This window comes from Neophocaena asiaeorientalis, unplaced genomic scaffold (assembly GCF_003031525.2).
Source record: "Neophocaena asiaeorientalis asiaeorientalis breed wild unplaced genomic scaffold, Neophocaena_asiaeorientalis_V1.1 scaffold369, whole genome shotgun sequence".
Taxonomy (NCBI): domain Eukaryota; kingdom Metazoa; phylum Chordata; class Mammalia; order Artiodactyla; family Phocoenidae; genus Neophocaena; species Neophocaena asiaeorientalis.
In genome coordinates this window covers 1,909,872-1,933,455 of record NW_020175321.1, presented here as the reverse complement: position 1 = coordinate 1,933,455, position 23,584 = coordinate 1,909,872, and the positions used below count along the sequence as shown (strand labels likewise).

Genomic DNA, 23,584 nt, shown 5'->3' with positions numbered 1-23,584 from the left:
ACGCCAAGTGTATTTGTGACCCAAAGACCCCCACAGCAACCAACATCACTTCACTGGAGGCGAGTTGTCAGTGGAGTCTCATCTCTCTGCCCAAGGAAAACTTAGCGATTGTCAAAGTCCAAGCATGTCCAGTCCTCTCGTCTTCATGGATTGTACTTTCAGTTCAGAGAGATGTATCTGAGCCCATTCTGTACGGAGGTGGTAGAACTTCGGTTGGAAGGTAACATCTGGAGGTTACACCTGAAGAACGGCTGACATCTGCTGGGTCAGTGTCATGGGTGAAAAGGCTATGGGAGCGCGTGGGCCTCCAGACCACCTAGTGTGGGCTTTGGAGAGGGTGTCAACAGCCTGCCTGATGCCTTCGTTCTAATCAACTATGATAAGGATGCGTGATTTCCCACCTCACGCCTCTGGCCACCAGTTGACTGAGGACAGGTCCCTAGAGACCCAGCTTCCAACCTGGTTCTCCTGACTCTCTGAAGAACTCTCACAAGGAAGCTTAGCATCGACAGGATGTTGAGCAACAACCCTGGTTAAATCCACGAACAAAGCAAGATGAGGAGAAGAAAAGCATGACGTGATCAGTAGTTTAGGAAGTTATAGCCCCAGAGAGGCAGGTCCCTGTGAGAGGGGAGGACAAGAGGATGAGAGAATTAGGCACTGTCAACCTCAGGCAGAAGCTCAAAGACCCCCTCTCTCTGCTCTCCATCCCTTCTCCAAGACAGAAGCACCAATGAAAGTCAGTGACCAGTGGGGCCCCAGGAACACAGAAACCATCGTTAATGGGAAGGCCGATTTCGGTGGGAGGAGTACTTGCATTAGAAATAGATGTGGTTAAAGCCACAGTCACCGTACGACCTGGGAGCACTTCCCAAATCTCTCACAAGGGCACGGGGTATCGGAGAAGAGAAGTTAGGACTTTGTTCTGGGACTTAGGGAAGAGAGCAGCTTACCTTTCATTCTCTCTCTGCTGCCCTCAGGGTGATGAGATGCCAGGGTGGGCTCAGGGAGAAAGGGCGAGAGAGGAAACCACTTAAGATGACCTCTAGGACATCATTTGTGTTAGAGGCAAGAAAGCTCTGAAATTCCTAAGTCCAGCACAATGATAGGGAAGCCATGGGGACTTGAGGTTGAAGGGCAGGCTGGTAATAGCGCCTGTTCATCTGGTGTGTCCCTTTTGCATGGACGCCTCAGGAATCTAGATGGAGGTGAGTTTGGAGAACGAGGAGGGTGCTTGCTAACCAGACTCCACCTGCAGTTACTGTGTGTCCCCGGCCAGGCCATCGCCAGGAGTACTCCCCACTGGGCGCTGGTCCTCTCTCGCTGATGCCCATCTGCCTTCCTGGCAGAAATACTAGGGACGATGAGTTCATCTCATTTCCCCTGGGGTCATACACCATGTGACTTTTCTCAACAAGCTATCAAGACACACCCTAAATGGCCATTGATCAGTAATTTACACCAGCTCAAGCACCCTGCCCGAAGCACTTCCAGTGTGCTCGGACCTCGAATTGGAAGGAGCCCAGTATAAGACGTGGAGGTTGAACTTCTGTCCCCCAGCTGTGGAGGGAAGAGTAGAAACACACCCCTTAGCGCAGAAGACACACTCTTGTACAGACATATGCCTGGTCACACATTTATGTATTTTAAATGGACTGGTACGATTTATATACCACCTGTGTTTAAAAAAACTGTTTAAGGCTGCTTTATAAAAATTCACACAATAAAATGCAGTTTTTTAAAAAGTGGGTTTAAAAATCAGCAAAGGGAATACGAAGGCAGGAAAGGTAAGATGCAGCCAGGTGTAAAGTCAGCACAGGAAGCACCTGCTGTGAGAAAGACAAGTGGTTCTATTTGCCTGCAGAACATAAATGAAGGAGTTTCTGACCTTGAATTGAAATGAAGGCCATAGACAGATGGAGAAGGCTCAGCTCTTGAGCAGGTGTTCGCCTGGGTGTTTCCCTGCCAAATGAGTCCAAGCAAGGTGATTTCTGGGAAATACGGGAAGGAGCTAGAATGGCATTCTTTCCGTGTTGTGAGGGAATCGTCATAGCTGCACGGAGTCCACTCCCGGCCAGTGCGGGGAGCCCCTCGCAGTGCGCTGAAATCTGTGTCCCTGGGACTCTGATGAAGCCACAGATAGAAGGTTAAGTTTCACAGGCGAGTCCCGCTCAAATTTGGGAGGTTGTGTGTGTATGTGCTGGCTGTGGAGCTGCTATTCGCCAGATGATTTTGTGATAGGCTGAAAAATGGCCCCCCAGAGATATCTGGGCCAAAGATACAGTCTCTGGAACTTGTAAATGTTACCTTATTTGGAGAAAAATGCCTTTGTGGATGTAGTTCAGGATCTTGAGATGACCAGATCATCCTGAATCACCCGGGTGGGTCCTAAATGCTATCACAAATGTCCTTGTAAGAGGGAGGCAGAGGGAGGTTTGACTCACGGAAGAGGAGGTGATATGAAGATGGAGGGGAGGTTGACGTGCCCAGGAGCCAGGAACTGGCAGCAGCCACCAAAACCCGCAAGAGGGAGGGAATGGATTCTCCCTTAGAGCCTCTGGGGAGGGTAGTCCCGTCCACACCTTGGCTTTGGCCCAGTGAAACTGACTCTGGACTTCCTTCCTCCAGAATTGCGAGAGAATACATTTGTTGTCTTAAGCCGCAAGCTTGTGGTAATGGGTACAGCAGCCACAGGAAACTGGCACAGATTTCTGGGCACCCTTGTGTTCCTCCCGCTTAGCTGTTTATCTCTGTTGCCACAGGACTCTGTGCCCGCCCCCTTTCAGAATACCCAGGATGCATTTCCCAGTGGGCTCTTAGAGGCAACTTCTAGGGTTATCATGAGGGTGAAGTGAGTTAACGATTGTAAAGCCCCTAAAACAGTGCCTGGCGCAAAGTCAATAGTATATATAAACTCTTCTTAAATAGGAATGAATAACTATAATCCTATTTGGGTACTGAGCTGCTTGCTTTTGCAGCGTATTTCCTCTACTGGCTTAGCCAGAGAACACTATAATTTAGTCTTGGGTCACTAACTCTCCCTGCAGAATGAGTCGCCAGCTTTGGAAATAAGGTTATATCGGAAAGGTACAACCCATCTCTTAAGGATCGCAGCAATGCTGAGGAAAGAATACAACGCTCATTGTCTTCTGCAGCTTCTTCCTTGGAGGCAGAGGACTAAATTAATCTGGTTCTAGTCATTTGAGTTCCTATGTATTTAAAACTCTGTTGTTCTCTATCCCTAACTGTATTTGAAGACCATTATCCTTTTTCTTAACAAGGGAAGAATGACTGCAGTACCCCCCCATTCGACTAGGGGTGGAGACTAATATAGATCCAGGGATCCACCCTTAGGCTAGGTAGTAGTGACCAAGATAGACCCATGGATCCACCATTAGACTAAGTAGTGGAGACCAAGACAGACCTGGGGATCCACCATTAGACTAGGTAGTAGTGACCAAGATAGCCCCAGAGATCTCCCATTAAACTACGTAGTGGAGACCAAGATAGACCCAGGGATCCACCATTCAACTAGGTAGTGGAGACTAATATAGACCCAGGGATCCCCTGTTAGACTAGGAATGGAGACCAGGTTTTAGTCCCAGTTCTATCACTCTATGCTTCTGTGACCATGAGCGTATCCCTGAACCATTCTGAGCTTCAGTTTCTTCCTATAAGACTGATTTTAAAAATATCTTCAGCTTTTCTGACTGATGTTTGCCTTGTTTTGTTGTAAATACCTAAAAATACGCTTTCTTTGGCTCTCATGTACACCGTGATGTTTTCTTCCCGATTTAGTTCAAAGGCTTCAAACACTGTGACGGAAAATCTTCCAACAGAAGACCACTTGTCCGTTTTCTCTGTGCCTTATTCATCTATATTGTGCTCCCATAAATTGAGTATTTTTTCTCCTGGTTCTTGGCTGTGTTGAAAACTCAAGAGTCAGCAGTGGGCTGTCTGTGTGGCCACTGTGACGGTAACTGATCCGTGGTTTTAAGGTAGCTTTTCTAGGATGGCTCGGGTGCATATGCTTTTTCAATAAAAGTGTGGATAAAAGTAATTTTTATACCTTCAAGAGAATTTTCATATAAATGCCTTCTTTGTTGTTGTCAGACCATGTTTCAGTGACTGGGGGAGAGAGAGGGATGGCTTGGAAAACATAGACATCCTTCAAAGGCACCGAGCACCACCACTACCTCATCTTCCCAGCACAATTGAAAATTCTGCCATCTCAGGAATCACGGGGTAAAAGTTACCCACTGTAAAACCTAGGTGTGTTTTCACCGTACAATTCTTTCACCGTTTTTGTATCTTTGAAACTTTTCATAAAACATGTTGAAAAAGTAGGGCCACTGATAGCCCAGAGATAAGATGAACTCCTGTGCTGGGCACTGGGGCACGGGCGGGGCGGCGGGAGAACTGGCCACCTTGCAGTGACCTGGGAGGCAGTCTCTCTCCCTTGTTCCTGGAGTCTTGCCCTTTCTTTTCTCACTCCGGTGAGTGATGTGATGAATAGGCTGACTGGAGTCCAAGGTCAGAGCTGATCAGACGGGTCTCCCTTGCAGTCCTTACCACACATTCTGCAGCGCTTAGCTACCTACCGCTCACGGATACCTCACTGACACCCTGGAAAGGGATTTCTAACACTTCCTTCATTTTCAAAGATTAACAAGTACCTTTATGGTGATCTAGACAGCCTGGGAATGTATTGAGTACGAATTTATAAATGGGTGATGTGTGTCTCTTTATCTGAGTCAAAGATTTGAAAAGATATGATCAGTGTAGGGGGTTTTTTGGTCATTTTTCCCCCCTATTTGTTTTCGAATTGCTTTTTTCTTTTGGTTGTGTGCCTTTGAACCATGTTTTCTACCCCCTCCTTAACATTTACAGGCTCCATCTGGTGGCCAACGGTCCTCTCCAGCCTACGGCTGTTCTGTGATGTTATCCCAGTTGGTTTTGTCCTGTTTCTTTTTTACTTTGGAGTCTTCTTTTTAACTATGTGTTGGTTTCATCATCCTTGGGATAAATTGCAACTCACGAGGCCCTTCACAATCCGACCTTTACGTGTCTTCCTAGTGTCCTTTGTAAAACTCCCACTGCCCACGTTCCACCCAGTTGGACTCTTCGCTTTCAGCCCCCGCCTGTGCACATCAGCACTCTGCTCTCTAGGAACGTACGTGCACTGGCACCCTCTCTACCGGGGGTAGTGGAAAGTTCGTGTCCTTTCCCCTTCCCCTTGGAAGACCTTCTCGACTTCTGAGACTGGAACAGGTGTTCCCACTCTGCCTTTCCCGAGTACCCTATACTCACCCCTTTATAACACTTACGACACTGTACTGCAATTACCTACTCCTGTTTCTAAATCCATCACTACTCGGTAAATGTCGAGAGGGCCGTGTCTTTTTTCCCACTAAATCCGTAGTGTCTGACCCAAACAGAGTAGGTGCTCAGTAAACCTCTGGTGAATGAATAAGTAAATAATGAATGAAAGGACAAATGAATGAAGCAGGGAGAGAGAAAAGGAGAGAGGTGATATTTATTTAATAACAGCTCTAGTGAGATATAATTCACTCCTGCTAAGTGGACAAACTCAGTGTTTAGTTATTTTTGGATCAGCTGATTTTAAAGAGGAACTTAGTTACAGGGGAAGATGTTGAATCAAATACTCACAAAAGCTCAGTTTATTGTGACTGCATTGAGAGAAAAGCGTTTCTCTTGTTTAAGAACACACAATATTATTTTAACCATTAACATTTAAATGTCAAAGGAACGAACAAAGATCTTTTCTTCTGTGTGACGCACGACTTCACGTTCCTTCAATTCAGACGCTTACCTGGACCATCTATAACGTAGATGGTTCCTTGTGTTTGTGTGAGTGTCTCTGTGTGTGTCCCTGTGTGGTTTAGTTGTTTCCTGCATGTAGGGGTGGGGTGGCAGGGTTAGGAGTCCCCAACGCCATAACCGTTGCTTTCTTTTTCAGGAAGTGTATCCAAATCTTTGCTTCATTTTCCACAACAATAACGAGAAGCTTGGTTTGTATTTTACGCCTTCTATTTTACGGATGCAGCTGGTTATGCCCCAGAGAGTAAAAAAAAAAGGACACTGTGGATGATAAATGACGTATTCAGAGTGGCACATTCTGCAGAAGATCAAATCAGTAGATAATTATTAGGGCAGGCCGTGTACTATGGGAGACACAGTTAACACAGGCATGGCCTCTCCCGGCACCCAACCAGACTGGGGGAGACGAGCATAAAACATGAAACAACGTAAGGGACGTTAAAGACAGGTGACCTTCTCCTAACCAGAAGCTGTCATGGGTAGCCTGACAAGTGAAGCGCTAACAGAAGGAGGGGTCAGGCGTTCAGCACCGGAAGGGTCTCAGGAGCGCCAGCAGTGTGACTGTGCTGAGCTGGGCACCGGGAGGTCTACAGAGGGAGTGAGCACGGCAGACTCGAGTGTGGGGAAGGGCTTCGTTCCACGGAGAAGCAGAGGTGACTGGACCTGGTTAGGCGGAGAAGAGGCCCCTCCAGGTCCTGGAGAGGGTGTGACATCTCTGGGGAGGGGGAGAGCGCAGTAGAGAACGTGGGCAGGAGCATGTCTGCAGAGGAGAAGTTAGCACTAGAGCTCAGAGAACACTAAAAGGTGTTCCTCAGGAAGAGGAAGCTCCTGTCCACAGTAGGAAGAGATGAGAAATTCAGAGAGACACCAGGAGCGGTGCTCTGTGAAGAGAAGCTGAAGGTGGGTGAGGCTGTTGTAAACTGTGAAGCAGGAGACCAGGAGGCTTGGGCTGGGGTCGGAGTGACAAGATGAGAAGCCATCAGGAAGGTTCTGTTTCCGTGGGGACGGGCGGGCGGGGTACTGAATTCGATTTTAGAGGTAATGGCCACACCGTCCTGGCAGTACCTCGGAGGCAGTGGAAGGGCATGAGTGACCTGGCAGAGGCGGAGGGCTAGAGGTGTCAGATCTGGAAAGATCTGGAAGCAACCTGCACTGAGAGATGGGCCAAGGCGTGCGGAAGCCGGGCGTCTGCACGGCAGGAGGGAGAAGCGGAGGGCCGAGGACGGAAGCCGGGCACAGACAGGGAAGTCGGTGACAGAAGGGGCCCGGGCGGCCTGTTTCAGAAGCCAGCCGCTTCCAGCGCAGGGCGGCGACGGGGAGGAGCCTGACAGCCGGCGGCGGCTGCCTTTGATCGCAGGAGCAGCGGCTCGGGAGACTAGGGAGGAAGGACGTGTCACCAAGAGGGAAGGCAGTGGAGAAAGAGGCTCAGGGCACTGCTCGCAAGTCGAGAGCTGCACGTGTCTGCTGGCAGAGGGGAGGAGCCGGCACAGACGAGAGAGGATGGAGGGAGCGATGCCTGGGGGGCGGAGAGGCCGAGGCTGAGCTGAGCTGGGCGGGGGGCGGGGTGGGGGGGAGGCCGAGGTACCAGGAGAGGCGGAGAAGGTCTGCGGAACGCGGAGGACGCGCCCGCCGGCAGCTGCTCGCTTCTGCCCCACGCTTCCCTCACCAGCTGCCCCGCCTTCAAGTCGCCCGTCCTGCCTCAAGGCGGACTGCAGCTGTGGTCCAGACCCCTGAGGGTGACCAGAGGCGGGAGGACAGCTGCAGGGTGGAATCCGTCCGGGGTGCGGGGCGTGGAACGCTGAGCAGGGCTCCGAGGCGGGATGGAGGGAGGAGGAAAGAAGGCAGACGCCAAACAAGTTCCGGAACGGAGGGGGGACACCCAAGGAGTTGGTCAGTCTCAGTTCTCAGCAAAGTGACAGCAGACGCGGAAGGAAGGAGCGCGGGAAGACTTCAGAACAACTGCTCTAAGGCCTCTGTGTGTGTGTGCGTGCGTGCGTGCGTGTGTGTGTTGGGTCCCTAGAGGTGCCCTCGAGACAGGAGCAGCCACCCGGCCGTGCTCTGTGCAGACCCAGGGACCGCCTGCCAGGCTTCACAGAGGAAACGGCTGGTGGACTCACCCCAAGAGCTCTAACGGGGGCGCTGACAGAGGGTAGGAAGCTGACTCGTTTCCAGGGACTAACAGAGGATAAGGCAACAGCTGCCTCTAGGTTCCAGGCACAGTCAAGAGAGAGGCAAGGGAGGTGAGAAGTAGAGGAAAGTGAGAGGTTTAGGCAGCAAAGGCAGGGTTCATGGGAGGGAGGGAGTGGAATGGTTGGAAAGGGCGGGAGATGGCTGTCGTTCAGAGTCCGAGGTCTTAGGAGGAGTGCGTTGGAGGGAAGGTGTTACAGAACTGTGAGAACAGGGCCCCAGAAGCAACAAAAACATAGCTGTTGATGTCACTGTGGATGACAAAAGACCCCGCGGGAGGTGGAGGTGACCTCGAGGCACCGGGGTGCCGGGGGGTGGGTGATGTATTCTGCGACATCTGTCTAATTTGAGGAGGACACGTGACTGCGTGCATGAACACCGAGAGATGCTCTCTGTACCTCTTCAAAAGTCTTGAGATTCATGGATGGCAGTCACTTCCAACAGCCAATGCCATCCTCTGGAAGAAGTAGACCATGGCGCTCTCCACCAGTAAGCCACTCAAGATGGCCAAAAAGGAGAGCTTGCGGTTGACGTTTAGGGTCACTGAAAAAGAGAAGGCAACTGATAAGTTCTTAAGAGTTTAATTAAATGATACTGGCACGTAAATTATGTGGTAGTGTGAATGGAGTTGTTTTGTAAAGCTGTTTTTAGAAAATCTGTTTGTTCTTATTAATCTATGCTGTTACTTTTCCATCTGCAAACCTTCTGAGAGAACCAAAGCATCTGCTTATAACAAAAACACTGAGCCTCTCCTGCTTGCATCAAGACACGGATTCCCATGAATATTACACAGGAAAACGAAAGATTCTAAGGTTATAAAGAGAGTAACAGAAAAAATTTGCTACTCTTGGTTTTATAGTTTACAAGATGATAAACATTATACAAAGTATCAGATAAAAGGTCCATTTAAAATAGCACTTCTCACAATGTGTGGGAAAAAGGAAGACACACAGGGCTGCTTACCCCTTCCTTGAACTGTCCTGAGCTGGGAGGCAGGCTGGCACCCTACCCTGGCTTGATAACTGCCGGCCATGTAACCTTGGTCAAGTCCCCACGAGTCATAAAGTGGAGATAATAATGGCTGCCCTACAGACCCCAGGGGATAGATATAATGCATAAAGAAGGCATTTTGAAAACTAAAGAGTACCATGTGGTTAAACTGAACAAATACCGAATGTGTGCTATATGTAAGGCACTATAGAAATGTTAGGCATCGTGATTATTCCACGAAGAATTCCAGCGCTTAACAGGTTATATAAAAACTACTCTATAGGGCTTCCCTGGTGGCGCAGTGGTTGAGAGTCCGCCTGCTGATGCAGGGGACACGGGTTCGTGCCCCGGTCCGGGAGGATCCCACGTGCCGCAGAGCGGCTGGGCCCGTGAGCCATGGCCGCTGAGCCTGCGCGTCCGGAGCCTGTGCTCCGCAACGGGAGAGGCCGCAACAGTGAGAGGCCCGCGTACCGCAAAAAAAAAACCAAAAAACCCCCAAAACTATTCTATAGAGACAAGACTTCAAGCTTTCAGATGGGTTGAAAGCTGAGGAAACAATAAGACACAAACATACCTCTAACTGCCTGAAAATTGGACGTAAGGACAAATACTTTAATGAGTCTGAGGCACAGGGGTGTGTAGTCATGTTCCCAGATGACAGCTGGGATGAGCAGGAGTTTCCCGTAGCTGGATAATAACAACGCTTTCAGCAGCAAAGCGAAGTTGAGGGTTTTTTTCGCTGTTATGGGTCGTTCTACCCACAGGAAAGTAAAGATGCCAGTAAAATAGGCAGTTTGTTCTAAGGAGGAAATGAAAAATAAAGATATGAATGTCCAATCCAAAGCAGAGCCCCCTAGAAGCAAACAACCCACAATTCCAAAATGCAGCCTATCAGCTGACCACAAAAGAAATGCTTTACCAAGACCCAAGTTTCTTTTTTGTTCCGTTTTCTTCTTCTTCTTTTTTTTTTTAAAATAAACCCCTGTCTCTTGTGTCAAATCCTGTATGATTTCAGAAACGTATTTCAATAATTCTTTCATGAAATACTTCATCATCGTCTGGAGAAAAAGTAACTCGCTAAGAATTGTAATCATCGACATGCTAAAGTTCCTTTAGGAAGTAAGGTTCTGTGTAAACAGCTTTAGTCCTGGTGATCTCCACAGAAAGGACAGACAGGAGAACGGACGCTTTTAAATCCAAAAGGTGGGACCCAGCCTAGGAAGTACATATGAGGAGGTTCTTCGTGGTTCATTCTTCTACTCTTTATGGAGTGCCTATTAGCCATAAGGTTCTGAATCCTCTGTTAGCTAAATTTAAAACTTCCCTTATTCATTTTAACAAACTTTTTGAGTGTAATTCCATATCCTTCCAGAAAGCATTCAGAGACAGAGTCCAGACTAGAAGAAGCAATAGTTCCCCTGGTGTCCCACAGTCAGAATAGGGCACAATCTGTTCTGTCCCCATCAACTAGGAATTTAACGTTGCTTTTAACTGCATTATTCTTTTTATTAAGATGGTTAGTGCTGATTACCCGGCTGCATACATTCTGAATGGTCTGTCCCTAATTCTACCTTAAGGTTTCTGCAGGATCAGGTTTTTCTGGAACACATGGATCATATTCCAGGAGAAACAAGTGTATTCTTTCTAAGATGTTTTATAACTGAATCCAGCCAAAATAAAGAGGTTCCAAATATAGGTGATTAGGATCGATCGACATAATATAGGATGGTTGGCCCACATGAAATTTGATATACTCTTCAGGAGAGACACACTACCTCAGAAGGACTGAAGGGCTTGTCAACGGCAAGGATCTGTTCAAACAGGCAGATCATACAGCCTGGGTTTTGGACCAATAATAATAATAATAAAGAACTCCCTAACAACAAGAACCATCTAACGATGGTGGGTTGTCTCCCGTCACTGGGGATACTCAAACCCTCTCGCAGGAATCTAGAGAGAAGGGTTTCTTGCACTGGACAGGAGGGCTGACTAGGTCACCCTCCATAGCTTTCTAGCTTAGAACTTGGGAGACTCGGGGAACTGCAGCTGCCCTTGGGCTCTGCACAGTCCTTCACAAGGCAGATGTTGGAGAGCCCCTAGTACTTAAGGCGTTCGTGATCAGGTGGCTTCAGTAGGAGCGGCGGTGGAGGAAACGGGAGACAGGGTGCCAGGAGACCTTCCCCTGGCTCTGCGCTGATGGTAACCTGCGGGGGGACTCAGGGTAAACCATTTGCCCTTCCTGTTCCTGTGCTTCCACAGCTGCGGATAGGGAAGGAGCCCCCATCTACCCACCGAAGAGGATGGTTGTGAAAACTGAGTTGATAATACCGTAAAAACCGTGTTTAAGTTGTAAAATACTGTATTTGTGTAAAATATTATTTATGAGTTGTTTTAGGGATTTGAAACCTAACTAGGGATTAGATTAAGACACATAAAAAAGTTAAGTAACAGTAGAAAAAAATTTCTGATCAAGTGTCAAAATGGCCACTGTAGAGTCGGTGCCACAGAAATTCCAAACTATTTGAAAACAAGCCTGGTTTGCTTTTTAGAAATTATGGACATAGAGCAGTTTATCTAGAGCAATTCTAAGAGGCTTTGCTTTAAAGCTTAAAATTATATTAGGTTCTGGTTCTTGGTTTAGGTGATGTGTTCAAGGGTGTTTTTAATATTATTACGTACATTTGGGAGTTCTCGGCCTATAGATGAATTTTAAAACCTCTGGGACTGGATGAATTTTAAAACCACTGGGCTGAGGGAGTAAGGGCAGATTGAGAAGAAAAAGGGACAAAAGAGGACACACAGTCCAGAAACGTGACATTGGAGTGGACTGGAGACAACATTTCAGTATAATGAGAAGATTGTAAAAGCAGAAAAGCATGGAAACCAGTAAGTAAGAAAATAGTCACAGAAATTAATTCAACCCCATTCTGACCTAAGTCACAAATGCAAATTCTGAAGAAAAGCCATTTCAGAACTTAAAGAATTTGGGCGAGTAGCCCCTTCCCTGCATGCGGCCAGATATATAACAAGTTTCCCCTATTAAATACATTGCATTAGTACAATGCAGTCAGTATAATACATTGAATAATGCCTGGCAATTATCAATCTGTTTTAATAAAGATGAGATTCAGGCAATCTTCAGATTGGATAATCAGAACTTAAATTGAAGAATTTTACTAAAAATACTGTGTCTCAAAATACTTCACGAAACACTCTGATCTGATAAGCATAATTATTTCCATGCCATATGTGTGGTAACAAAAAGAAAGCAGGTGATTTATACACACTCACCTAGCAGATTAGTGGTACGGCTGAAAATTTAGTCTCAAGTCTTCTGACTAGCTCCTCTTTACCAGTGATTAAGACCACACACCTTAATTTTAAAATCAAAATGTTAGGTCAACTAAGAATAGAAAGCATGGCTTCTTCCTACCTAGAGAAGCAACTGCAAACATTCTATAGAAATCCCACTCTTTAGCATATCTGATAAAGTCGTCAGGATCAATGCTCCGGCTCGAATCTTGAAGCTGCCACCATCTCAGGTACGCTTCACAAAGCAAACAAAACACGCAGAGTTTTCCGTGCATCTGGTAGTCAAAAAGACATTGCCGTGCAATCAGGTAAAGAAACAACTGTACTTAACACCAATAGGCACAGACAGAGCTAACTTCTGTGGGTTTTGAAGGATGTCCCACCTAGTAGCTTGTCAAACTCTGAACTGCCCAATTAAATGCCAGCTGTATTCAGTCTGTAACCAGTAGTTCTTAATCAGCAATGTTCAGCAGAAGCATCACATGGGGAGAGTTTTCGAAACACAAATGTCTATGCCCCAGTCCTGATTCAGAATCTGTGGAAGTAAATCCTAGGCATGCATACTTTGAAACAGTTCCAGGCAGAGGGTGAATTTTTTTTTTAACATCTTTATTGGAGTATAATTGCTTTACAATGGTGTGTTAGTTTCTGCTTTATAACAAAGTGAATCAGCTATACATATACATACGTCCCCATATCCCCTCCCTCTTGCATCTCCCTCCCTCCCACCCTCCCTATCCCACCCCTCTAGGTGGTCACAAAGCACGGAGCTGATCTCCCTGTGCTATGCAGCTGCTTCCCACTAGCTATCTATTTTACATTTGGTAGTGTATATATAAGTCCATGCCACTCTATCACTTCGTCCCAGCTTACCCTCCCCCCTCCCCGTGTCCTCAAGTCCATTCTCTACATCTGCATCTTTATTCCTGTCCTGCCCGAGGTTCTTCATAACCTTTTTTTTTTTTTTAGATTCCATATATGTGTTGGCATACGGTATTTGTTTTTCTCTTTCTGACTGACTTCACTCTGTATGACAGACTCTAGGTCCATCCACCTCACTACAAATAACTCAATTTCATTTCTTTTTATGGCTGAGTAATATTCCATTGTATATATGTGACACATCTTCTTTATCCAATCATCCGATTATGGACACTTAAGTTGTTTCCATCTCCTGGCTATTGTAAATAGAGCTGCAATGAATATTTTGGTACATGACTCTTTTTGAATTATGGTTTTCTCTGCGTATATGCCCAGTAGTGGGATTGCTGGGTCATATGGTAACTCTATTTTCAGTTTTTTAAGGAACCTCCATACTGTTCTCCATAGTGGCTGTATCAATTTACATTCCCACCAACAGTGCAAGAGGGTTCCCTTTTCTCCACACCCAGAGGGTGAATTCTAACGTGCACCCCTGGTTAAGAATCACTGCTTTAAATAGGAGTTCACCCTCCATTATATTTTCAACATTCGTCTGATACACGGAATCCAGCAAGAATTTGTGTGACTCAGGAGAGATGGAAGCAGCAGTAAGAGAATAGATTGAACCTGAAGATTTCACGATTCCTCCGAAGAAACGATTAGTCTGAACATGAATTTCTTAAAAAGTGCCCCTAGGTTGGATGCGTATAAATGAAAATAGTGAAAGCAATTAAAAGCTGGAAGTTTTTAAGAGGCTGAAATTTTGGTAAAAAACAGAAAATGCTAGGCAACAAGAAGTGGCTTTGTTCCATATATTTCTCCCATGGGTTGACATTTATCAATATAGAGTGGGGAAGAGAAAGTGTGTGCGCAAACTCAATGTGGTCCAGGGACGAGCGCGGGGTGAGCTCCTCAGGCTCCTCCAGCTGGCGCACTGGCGCTCCTGGCTGCACTCTGGAATTGCCCAGGGAGTTGTAGAAATACTCCTTCCTGGATCCCATCCCCCAAGATTCGCATATAACTGGCTCTGGGTGAGGCCTCGGCTTGGAAGAATTAACTGCTGTCCCCTCCGTCTCCCGCACGTTGTTCTAATGTGTAGCAAGGTTTGAGACTCAATTATATTACCAATATAAACACTGCCTGCGTTAACTTGGGGGAGGAGGCACAGGGAAAATAAATTGCAGTTACTGTCCCCGTTAGCCCAAAATTAGGGGTGCCGGATTTGGCAAAGAAAAATACAGGACACCCAGTTAAATACGCAGTTTAGATAAACAGCAAATACTCTGTGTATGTATGTTCCGTGCAATACTTAGGACATATGCTAAAAAATTATTTATTGTTTACCTTCCTTCCAAGTTTAATTGGGTGTCCTGTATTTTATTTGTCAACCCTAGCCAAACTATTAAAAGAGTTCACAAGTCAGTACATTAAATGTATATTTCAAAAAAAAAAAAAAAATCTAACTTCATATATTAGGACTTTTCTGATTTTTCACCTCATGCGTTTCCTGAACAGCAGAGTATAACATGCAATAAGTTATGTTTTTAAATCTTTTTCTTTCAGTGTTTGCTTATTTCTTTTAGGTATAATTCTCTCCCTACCAGGTTATATTTAATTTTATTCTGTTCAAAATTATTGATGTCTGTTTCAAAAGGCAACCTACTAAAAGGCAATCCAGATTATCATTTGTCAACTTCCTGCTAGTGACCATATTCTTAAACATACACTAAACACTGTACACTTTTTTAAAAAGCAGTGCCTGCTACTTCTAGAAATTTCCAGACATTGTTGAGATAGAAGACCCACTCTTGTTAGAATTTCTTTGTTTAAATAATATTCTTTAATTCTGTTCAAAATTGTTGATATTATTATTTAAAAATGCAAAATCATCCAGTAAAATTAGAAAAGAAAAAAATTATAACAACTTACATTTATTTTGGTATTGAAAAGAATATGCCTGTAGGCCTGGGCTCTGCATAAAATAGCATTAATCAAGATGATAACAGGATCATACTCGATATATTTGTCTACAGGTTTCTGGCAGGATTTCTGAAATAATGCAAGATAACATTAGAATAAACATATTCATACATTCTGAAATCTTAAAGGATTTCAAAACAGCGGAGTCTGTTTTGGATTTGTATGGCAATAAGGTTATATCAGCATTTATTTAAATAAACTTCCATTCAGATACAAGATGTCCATCTGCATAAGACCTGGTTTCAGAAATGCCTAAATAGAATCTTCTAGGCTAAAAATATGAATCTTTTAATCTCATATTTAAGAAGACCCAAAAGATATTTGATTTAAAGACTGATTTTAGGCAGGAAAGTATCTCAGAGCACGCTACTTTCAATTTGTAGGAATTATTATAAAATAAGTAAGTTTATAATGTACCTTCATTGCCTGTTGGCTAGATGGCCCCAACTTTGTGGTTCTTGAAACATGATCTGAAGAAAAGGGTTCAGAAAAGTAACCCTGCACCCAGAGCTTCTGAGAGCTCCAGGCAGGTAGGAATCCTCGGGTGGCACATACCAAGAGAAGCCTGTCTTTCTCTCCATGGAGAACATGGCAAGAAAATGGTCCTTCTCTGCCATAGTAGACGCTGGAGAACGCCGGCTGTATGCAAGGAACGGGGTTGTGCCGCCTGATTCTGAGCTGCCCAAATCAAGGCCCCCTGGGCTCTCAGCCATTCCTATTAAAGGGCTTTTTTTTTTTTTTTTGGACACATGATTACAATGTTATGAAATCCCAATCCCATCAGAACATATAAAATGCAGGTATAGGAGAACAAGCTCATCAGAAATGACATTTGAAAGAGTATTAGCTACAAAGTTGCATCAGGTGTCCTATTCACTGCATAAACTAATGGCTACAATTGAAACACAAAACATTTTGAAACTCTGAGGGGATAGAATAGAAATAGAAGAAGTGATGGATATGCACACATACCAGGATGGCCTTTTAATTATATCAAAGTGCTAGAAGAAGAATGGAGTGCGTTGAAGAATATGAACCCTGCCTTCCCAATGTCACGAAGTTAGATTCAATTCCAATTTAAAGCTTCTCCACTTCACTCATGTCATTACAAGAAGTGTGTATGTCTGCCTAGTCATCAGGTGAACCAATGAAGGGAGATGTGCTATTACTCCAAATTTAAATCCACCTCATAGATCTGAGGTTTAAGAGGTTAGGCTTTTTAGCTGAGCAAAGAGTAAGCCAGTATCTAAACAGAAGCCACAGAATCAGAAATTCTATATACATGACAGAGCTGTTTTCTAGAACCTCTCCCTGTGCTCCTCATGTGGAGAACACTTCCTCTCTTTATACAAATGAGAACGGAAGACCAGAGATGCTACTTCACTGTAAAATGAAACTGCAGACTGGTCAGGGATCGTCTCTTTGTCCTTTAAAAGTTCCCTAAAACCCATCTTCTGACAGCATCACAAGTCGAAGACGGGCTTTGGACATTTTTTAGAAGGAGGTAGGCAGAAACCAGCAGCAGGAGACACAGCAGCGTAGTTACTCCTTTTGCAATCATTTCTCTGACACACGTTTGGAGTGCCTATTACACTCACAACAGCTCTCTTTACTTAGCCATGTCTATGGACCAGGCACTTCCACAGTGCTAGATACTTTCCTTGAGACATAGGCTCTACCCTCAAGGACCTTACAGTTTAGAAGGGGAAGTCAAATAAACATGCTACTGTAAGTGCTACAATGGAATGAGCACAGGGCGACATGAACCCCAACAGAAGAGGCAGCTGCTGGTATCACGGGACATGCTATGTGCTATGCCCATCTCCCCTTCCCAACGTGCTGAGTAGTTTAGAAACATTGAGAATTCATTAAAGTCTGCTGGTTCCCTCCCTGTCAGTTTAGGCCACATTTTTTCCTTGTTCTGCTTCTGTTATTTGCTTTTCCCTTGAGTGCTTCCTTCACCTTGAATGTAATGAGTCAAACCACACACACACACGCACAAAACGAACAAATGTGCTAAAACATCCGATTGGGAGATAGCTCAATGTGGTAGAAATGTTTTCTTAATTCTGGCAAGATGGTTCTATTCCGTATCATTTATTACTCAACAGACAAGTATCCTGAAAGAGAAAGCTGTCCTCTAAGAAATCCCTGCAGCACAGGGACCGTGCACACCCTGGGAACTGAAATACTGCTTCCACCAGCTCAGTTTTAACATGGATATGGCTTAGTTTCTGCTGCTATGTTCTCTAATTCTATACTGAATCACATCTCTTTCAGAATATAAACTGGCCATTTTTTTTCATGAATATTCTTGCTGCTTCTTCCTTCCCATCATCTCCAGGACTAACCCCTTCCCCACTCATTCTCAAATTTTAGCTCCACAATAAGCAAACATATCTGAGAAGTGGAACCTGTGAGGGCAGTGCTGTCTTATTCATCTTTGCACCCAGCACCCAGGGGTGGAAGCTGCATCTTGTTGCCCTGAACAGAACTAAAACTTGAGACAGTCTCAAAGGAGTCTTGTTGTGTTTTGTTTTGTTACCATAATGGATTTAGCAAATATCTGAGCACTTAAAATAGGCCAGGCTCCTCAGAATATTAAAAGTACAATATCTTTAATATAACTATAATAAATTGTGAAGCGCTGAAGCAGAGAGAGTGACTAAAAGCAAGGGACACGCTTCCATTAGAAGAAAGTTAGAGAAACACAGATAAGCAAGCTGGGAGAAATGGCAGCAAAAAGCAAGAAGAGCAAAGGGAAGGGAGATTAGAATGAAAAATACTGGTAGGAGATCAGGCTGAGTATACTGCTGACTCCAAATACAGCAGAGAAGAGATCAAAGTACCTATAAGTTACCGGCTGTAACCACTTAGAAACTTTGTATATTTTTTTCCCAACAAAGAGCCTGATGTCTAAACACTTTTTCCTTTTAATCCCAGGACTTGGGCTGCCTTTACAAAGTTAATTAATTTATGGTTTGATTTTCAGAGTCTGGCATCACATGAATGATTTGTCTGAGTAATGCAATCATGCATATCATTAAGCATTAGCATGATATAAACAAGGATGCTACCTACTCTGTTTCATTAGGGAATGACTGTGTATAATAATCCATAGTGTACAGTACCACCGTTCAGTATTCCAAACATTACTCTAAAATCTGTCTCCTGGGTGAGAAAGTGCAATGTCTGGGGGAAAAAAGTGGGGGAGAGTATAGCTGTTGACCTAAACAGCTATCCAATAATTATTCTCTCTTTACATAAGTAAAGGTATAGAGAAGCCAGCGTCTGATGATTTGAACAGGGATTTTGTTGTTGTTAGCTTAATGCCAATATTTTTTTAAAATACAGATTATATTACAAATCACTGCTAACTAAAATGCATAGGCGTTTACTAGCTTTTCTTTGGACAAACTATATTCACAGTTACGTGGCTGTCGTCTTTTAGACGGGCCATTTAATTGGACTAGTCCAAAGCCATTAAGTTTAGACCACATATAACTTACTGTTCTCTCATACCGGGATGGCCTAGGATATGATCATCTAAAAAACCTAGAAATGGTTCACTCATTCAACAAATATTTATTTAATACCTACTATGTGTCAGACACTGTCCTGGGTGGTCCAACTACATTAATGAATAAAATATACACAATCTCTGTCCTTGTGTCGCCTACATTCCAGTGGGAGGAGACAGGCAAGCAATAATAAAGTCGATTATATACAATATTAGAAAATGATAGGTACTATGGAGAAAGATAAGCAGGGAAGGGTGATAAGGTATACCAGCCTTGAAGGGGGGCTCATCATTTTTAATAGAGTGGTCAGAGTAGGCCTCTCTATAAGATATTCGAGAAAAGTCCTTGAAGGAGGTGAGGGAATGAGCCACACAGATACCTGAGAGCAGACTGTTCCAGGCAGAGAATTTTTACTTCCTCATTTTTGGTTTTTATATCACCAACGTCTAGCATCGTACTTTGCACATAATACTCTACATGCAAAAACCACAACGGATGAAGCTTGAAAAAGTATTCTAGGAGAATTTACTATAGGTTATGAAGTGTAAAGATGGTAACATCTGTCTATCAAAGGGAGAATAAGAATGAAATAGCTTTGGCGTGAGCCCAAATGTCACCCTAATCCGGTCTTTAAATTTCTACGCACAACACCTGCATCCATCTCCGTCCGAGGATTCGTTCGCCCGGAGCAGCAAACGTGACCGGCATGAGAAAAGCGCTGTAGGATATGACTTCTCTACCACTATAGGGATTCATGCAAAGGTTCTACTGAGCAGGAAAGGGAATGTCAAGCGGCGAACTGAAGTCTGTATTAGAGGACCCTGAAACTCGATGGTTTTTTACCTTCATCACCCTAAAAATCTGGTAGAGGTACCATGGGCTCTCGCGGTTCCCAAACCTCGCTGCGCCATTTCTTCCCCAAGGACAGCCCACACCTGACAACTCACACAGATGGTTATCTTCAGCACGCCGTGGCTGTAGTCTCGGTACAACTCCTTGGCCTCTTGGTTGCATTCGATGCACCTGTACTGGCAGGAGGCCGAGGCAGCAGCAGTAGGAGGAGTCACTGCCACCCCATCCGTCTTCCCCTTTCCAGTTGTCACCCCTTCGGCGTTCCCCTTGCCGGGCCGAAGCCCACACCGCCCATCAGTGCTCATTTCCACGCAACTGCGGGCCAGAACTTCCGATTCAGTGGCGGGGAAGACGTCAGACGCCAGGCCGGAAGCCTTGCGCGGCGCGGTGCTTACCGGGACTCGCAGTCCCAGCACTGAAAAGGGGCTCGCAGGCTGGCTGAGCTGGGACTACAACTCCCAGGAGGCGTTGCCACTCCCCTTCTCCCCGCCCCCTCGCCACGGCCCACCTGCCAGCCGCAGGTTCAGGCTGGGAGGCCGCAGTGCGCGGCGAGGGCCGCCGCACATGCGCCCTGAGGGAAGATGGCACCTGCCGGCTGCTGGTGCTGCGGCTGCTGGGGCGGCGCTGTGGCCGCCGCGGGCGCCGCCCGGCGAGTCTTGGTTCTGCTGCTGCTGCTGCTGCTGCTGCTGGGGGTTCTGTCCAGCGGGCCGCGACCAGGCGCCCTAGCCACCGAGCACTACTCGCCGCTGTCCCTGCTCAAGCAGGAGCTGCAGCACCGGCAGCAGCAGGAGGGCCCGGCGGGCGGCGGCTGATGTGTGGGCCGCCCGGGCCTCGCCGGCACCGGCCGCGGCGTGTGCCCCTGCGGGAGCCGGCTCCGCGAAGTGTCACGCCGGGGCTGCTTCCCGCCGCTCACACCCACGCCGCTGCGCGCCCTCCTCCCGAGGCCGCCGTGGGGAGGCCGGTGGATAGTGAAAAGAGCTGACAGCATGCCCCCGAGGCCAGGGCGGCCTCTCTGCAGCCCTGGCAACTTTTGAGAGGGTGGAGGAGGAGATGGCGGGTGGCCCGGGGCAGCCCCAGCCCCTGCTCTGGCCCCCGCGGGTGCTGTGGGAGCGAGGGAGGGACCGACGGACCAAGAGGACCGGACCCGCGCCCGGAGCGGGGCTGTCTGGCCCATCTTAGGCCTGGAAATCAGGTTTCCTGACCTCCCGATTGACGTATTGTATCAAACATAGCCTGTAAAAATGTGATCCCTGGGAAGAAAGGAGGGAACAGAAGAGTAACCCCATTGAATCTGTTCATTGACATCTTGCTCCCAGGCGTTTTAAGGTTGACCTGTGATCTGTCAGGTGTCTCCCAGAGAGTCAAAAGGGCCCTGCGGGCCTGTGTACGTCAGAGCTGTGTGTGTGTGGGAACTGGGCCAGTTCATTCATTAAGATTGGGCGCCATTGGCCTCAGTTTAAGGTCCTGGGCAGATTCCTCAGGGGCAAGGTAGATATGTACATGTTTCGTTTTGAAGGTCTGTAGTGAGTCTTTTTACTCTTTAATCCCCTCCCTTGTCCTTTCCCTTTCCTCTTGCCCTCCGTGAGTTCCCCTAAGGCTCGCTTTTGAAACGTCTGGGTCTACCTAACTCACTAGGAGCTGGCTGCTTGCTTTTATGGCCCGACAGCAGTCTAGCATTGTGTACCTGGGAAGACAATAAGTGTTTTTTGGTTGAGATGAAATGTCGAGGTTAGCACAGTCAGTCTGATTTCCTTTCAGCACAATCTGACTTCCTTGAGGACGTCTTGCTCACCGAGGGCTATGTGACTTCTGTATTTTGAAGTAAGCCGTGGCTGGTAACAGCATGAACGCCATGGCCAGCACTACACAGTGGCAAGAGGATGGCTTTTACCCTCTGTCACTTTCTGTGACTCCGAGCAGGTTGATTGCCTGTCTTTGCAAAATTGCCTCCTCTGTAAATTGAAGACACTGTTCCCCAATTACAGGGTTTTATTTTCTTCACAAGGAAATCGCGATCGTACACGTGCGCGGTGCTCGCTGTGTGCCCTGTGCCGTTGTGACAGCCTTAGGTTGGTTAAGCAGTACCCTCAGCCTGTCAGAGCGCTGGTAACTACATCATTGGGTGGTAGCTCCTTTTCTTAGAGGAGAAGACGGGGGGCACAGTGAAATCATCACTTTCCTGAGGGCGCACAACCGGAAGGGGAGGAGCCCAGGTGGTCAGACTCCAGACAGCATTTGTCTGAAGCACTCAATGATTATAGTTAGGGAAAAAGCCTCTGTAATATTTACAAGCATACAGTAGGTAGTGTGTAAATCTTCCTTTCCTTTCCCTCCTGTATTCATGTGATGCTCACTGGCTAAGGGAGACCCAGATGCTAGGCGATGAAAGATACAAATTATGAAATCAATTGATACTGTTGCTATAGGTGGCTCATTTCACTTTGTAGCGTCAGGCTTACGCCAATGGTTAAGAGTCCTCGTTTGAGCCACCTCTGACTTGTATTATGCTTTTCACCCAAATCATGATAAATGTGGGTTGTTAGAACCGGGGCATTTGGGGGAATCCTGTTCATTCTCCGTTCCCTCACATATGGACACCATTATCTAATGTTCTCTGCTTCAGAGGATAAACACTGTATTCTGAGGCTTTAAGCATAATTTATTTAAATGTTTCCATTTTCTCTTTAACCCCTCCGTGTAGTACTTATTTTCTTAGTTTAGAATTAAGAACGTGCTGTTGAAAATTGGTGACACGTCTTCCAGACGGCCTTCCCTGGGCTGACGTGAGTGTCCCAGTGGCTGCCGACAGGTGCTGCAGTGGCTTTGCTGTTCCTGTTCCCGCGGCCACCTCAGGAAATGACTCCCAGGGTCACCTGCTTATGCTACCTGGGCCTCCAGGTGTTCCGCTTAGCTTTGCTGGCTGCAGTGTGTGACAAAAGCCGTCTCTTTTGTGGTAGAAACTCACCCACCTGTCTCTCATTTCTCCTTCCTTGTCCTAGACAGCCAGGTAGAAGCAAGTGAAACCTGCCTCGGTCCCTCTCTGTTCCAGGAAGAACAGCAATTCAGGATTTACAGCGAGCCAGATTGTCGCCTGAGGGGTTCATGCTCTGCATCGAGAGCCCCCATATGGTCAGCATTAGGGTCTAAGCAAGTGCTGGGATCCAGAACTGATCAGTTATTCAGAATCAAGCCCTGCCCTCACCAACTATTTATTAATCACGTCACTGGCTCTGCTGGCTCATCCAGCCCAAGCCTATCCCTATGCAGAGGGCAGCCACGGCTGCACAGCCACTTTTCAGAAGCCTGCCCCCTGCTTTTGGGTATAAATGACTGAGTTGATGCCTGCATGGGTCTGAATCTGCACACCTTCAGATGAGCTGCGTATGTATTCTCTTAAGGCAGAACCTCCAGTGATTGTAGGGCCGAAGAGGACGGCTGGTGGGAGCTGTCTGGACAGCAAAATGACAGTGGCCGGAATCCAGGCCCCAGGGAGCAGCCTCAGGGGGCCCAGCTGCCCAGACGGCAAGCACGGGTGATCTCAGTGCCACGGACCTCAGCCCCCCTTCAGCTCTTTCTCCTCTAGCACGTTTTTACATTTCGCTTTTTATTTGAAAAGCATGTGTAACCACAGACTTCGGATATTCTGTTTTCCCGTGGTGAAAATTACCTTGCGCTTTTAAAAACACGAACGCTGTAATGTACATATTTTTCAAATAAAAGTAAATGTCCCCTCCCTTCCTTGTTACCTTTGCCCTGTTTGTAGTTTGGAACTGTGGGAAGAAAAAAGGAACAGAAGGTTTCCCCTAACTCTTTCCCTCGGGTTTATCCTTGTCAACACTGCATCCTTATTTCGCACAGTACTTGACACTGAAGTAGGTACTGTTTTTGTCTCCATGTCATGTAAGGGGAAACTGAGGCAAAGAGAAGTTAAGAATGGTCACGCAGAGAGTCGAGCCAGGATTTGAACCTGGCCTCCCGAC

General features: G+C 46.4%; 3 protein-coding genes across 3 annotated transcripts in view; 2 read left to right on the top strand and 1 right to left on the bottom strand.

The window, feature by feature from the left end:
* The window catches only part of FAM89A (family with sequence similarity 89 member A), a 63,183-nt gene that overhangs the window by 22,026 nt on the left and 17,573 nt on the right, over positions 1-23,584 (top strand). The gene's annotated exons all lie outside the window — the stretch shown is intronic.
* On the bottom strand, positions 5,522-19,927 carry ARV1 (ARV1 fatty acid homeostasis modulator). Its single transcript, XM_024765628.1, is given in 6 exon segments — positions 5,522-8,458; positions 8,460-8,571; positions 9,593-9,817; positions 12,452-12,605; positions 15,181-15,300; positions 19,700-19,927. Coding segments are annotated over 6 exon segments (849 nt in total). The 5' UTR covers positions 19,910-19,927; the 3' UTR covers positions 5,522-8,430.
* TTC13 (tetratricopeptide repeat domain 13) overlaps positions 20,139-23,584 on the top strand; it is a 70,216-nt gene continuing 66,770 nt past the window's right edge. Inside the window, exon 1 of the mRNA XM_024765621.1 lies at positions 20,139-20,411. Coding sequence (XP_024621389.1) covers positions 20,186-20,411 — 226 coding nt within the window. The 5' untranslated portion in view covers positions 20,139-20,185. The remainder of the gene's footprint in view (positions 20,412-23,584) is intronic.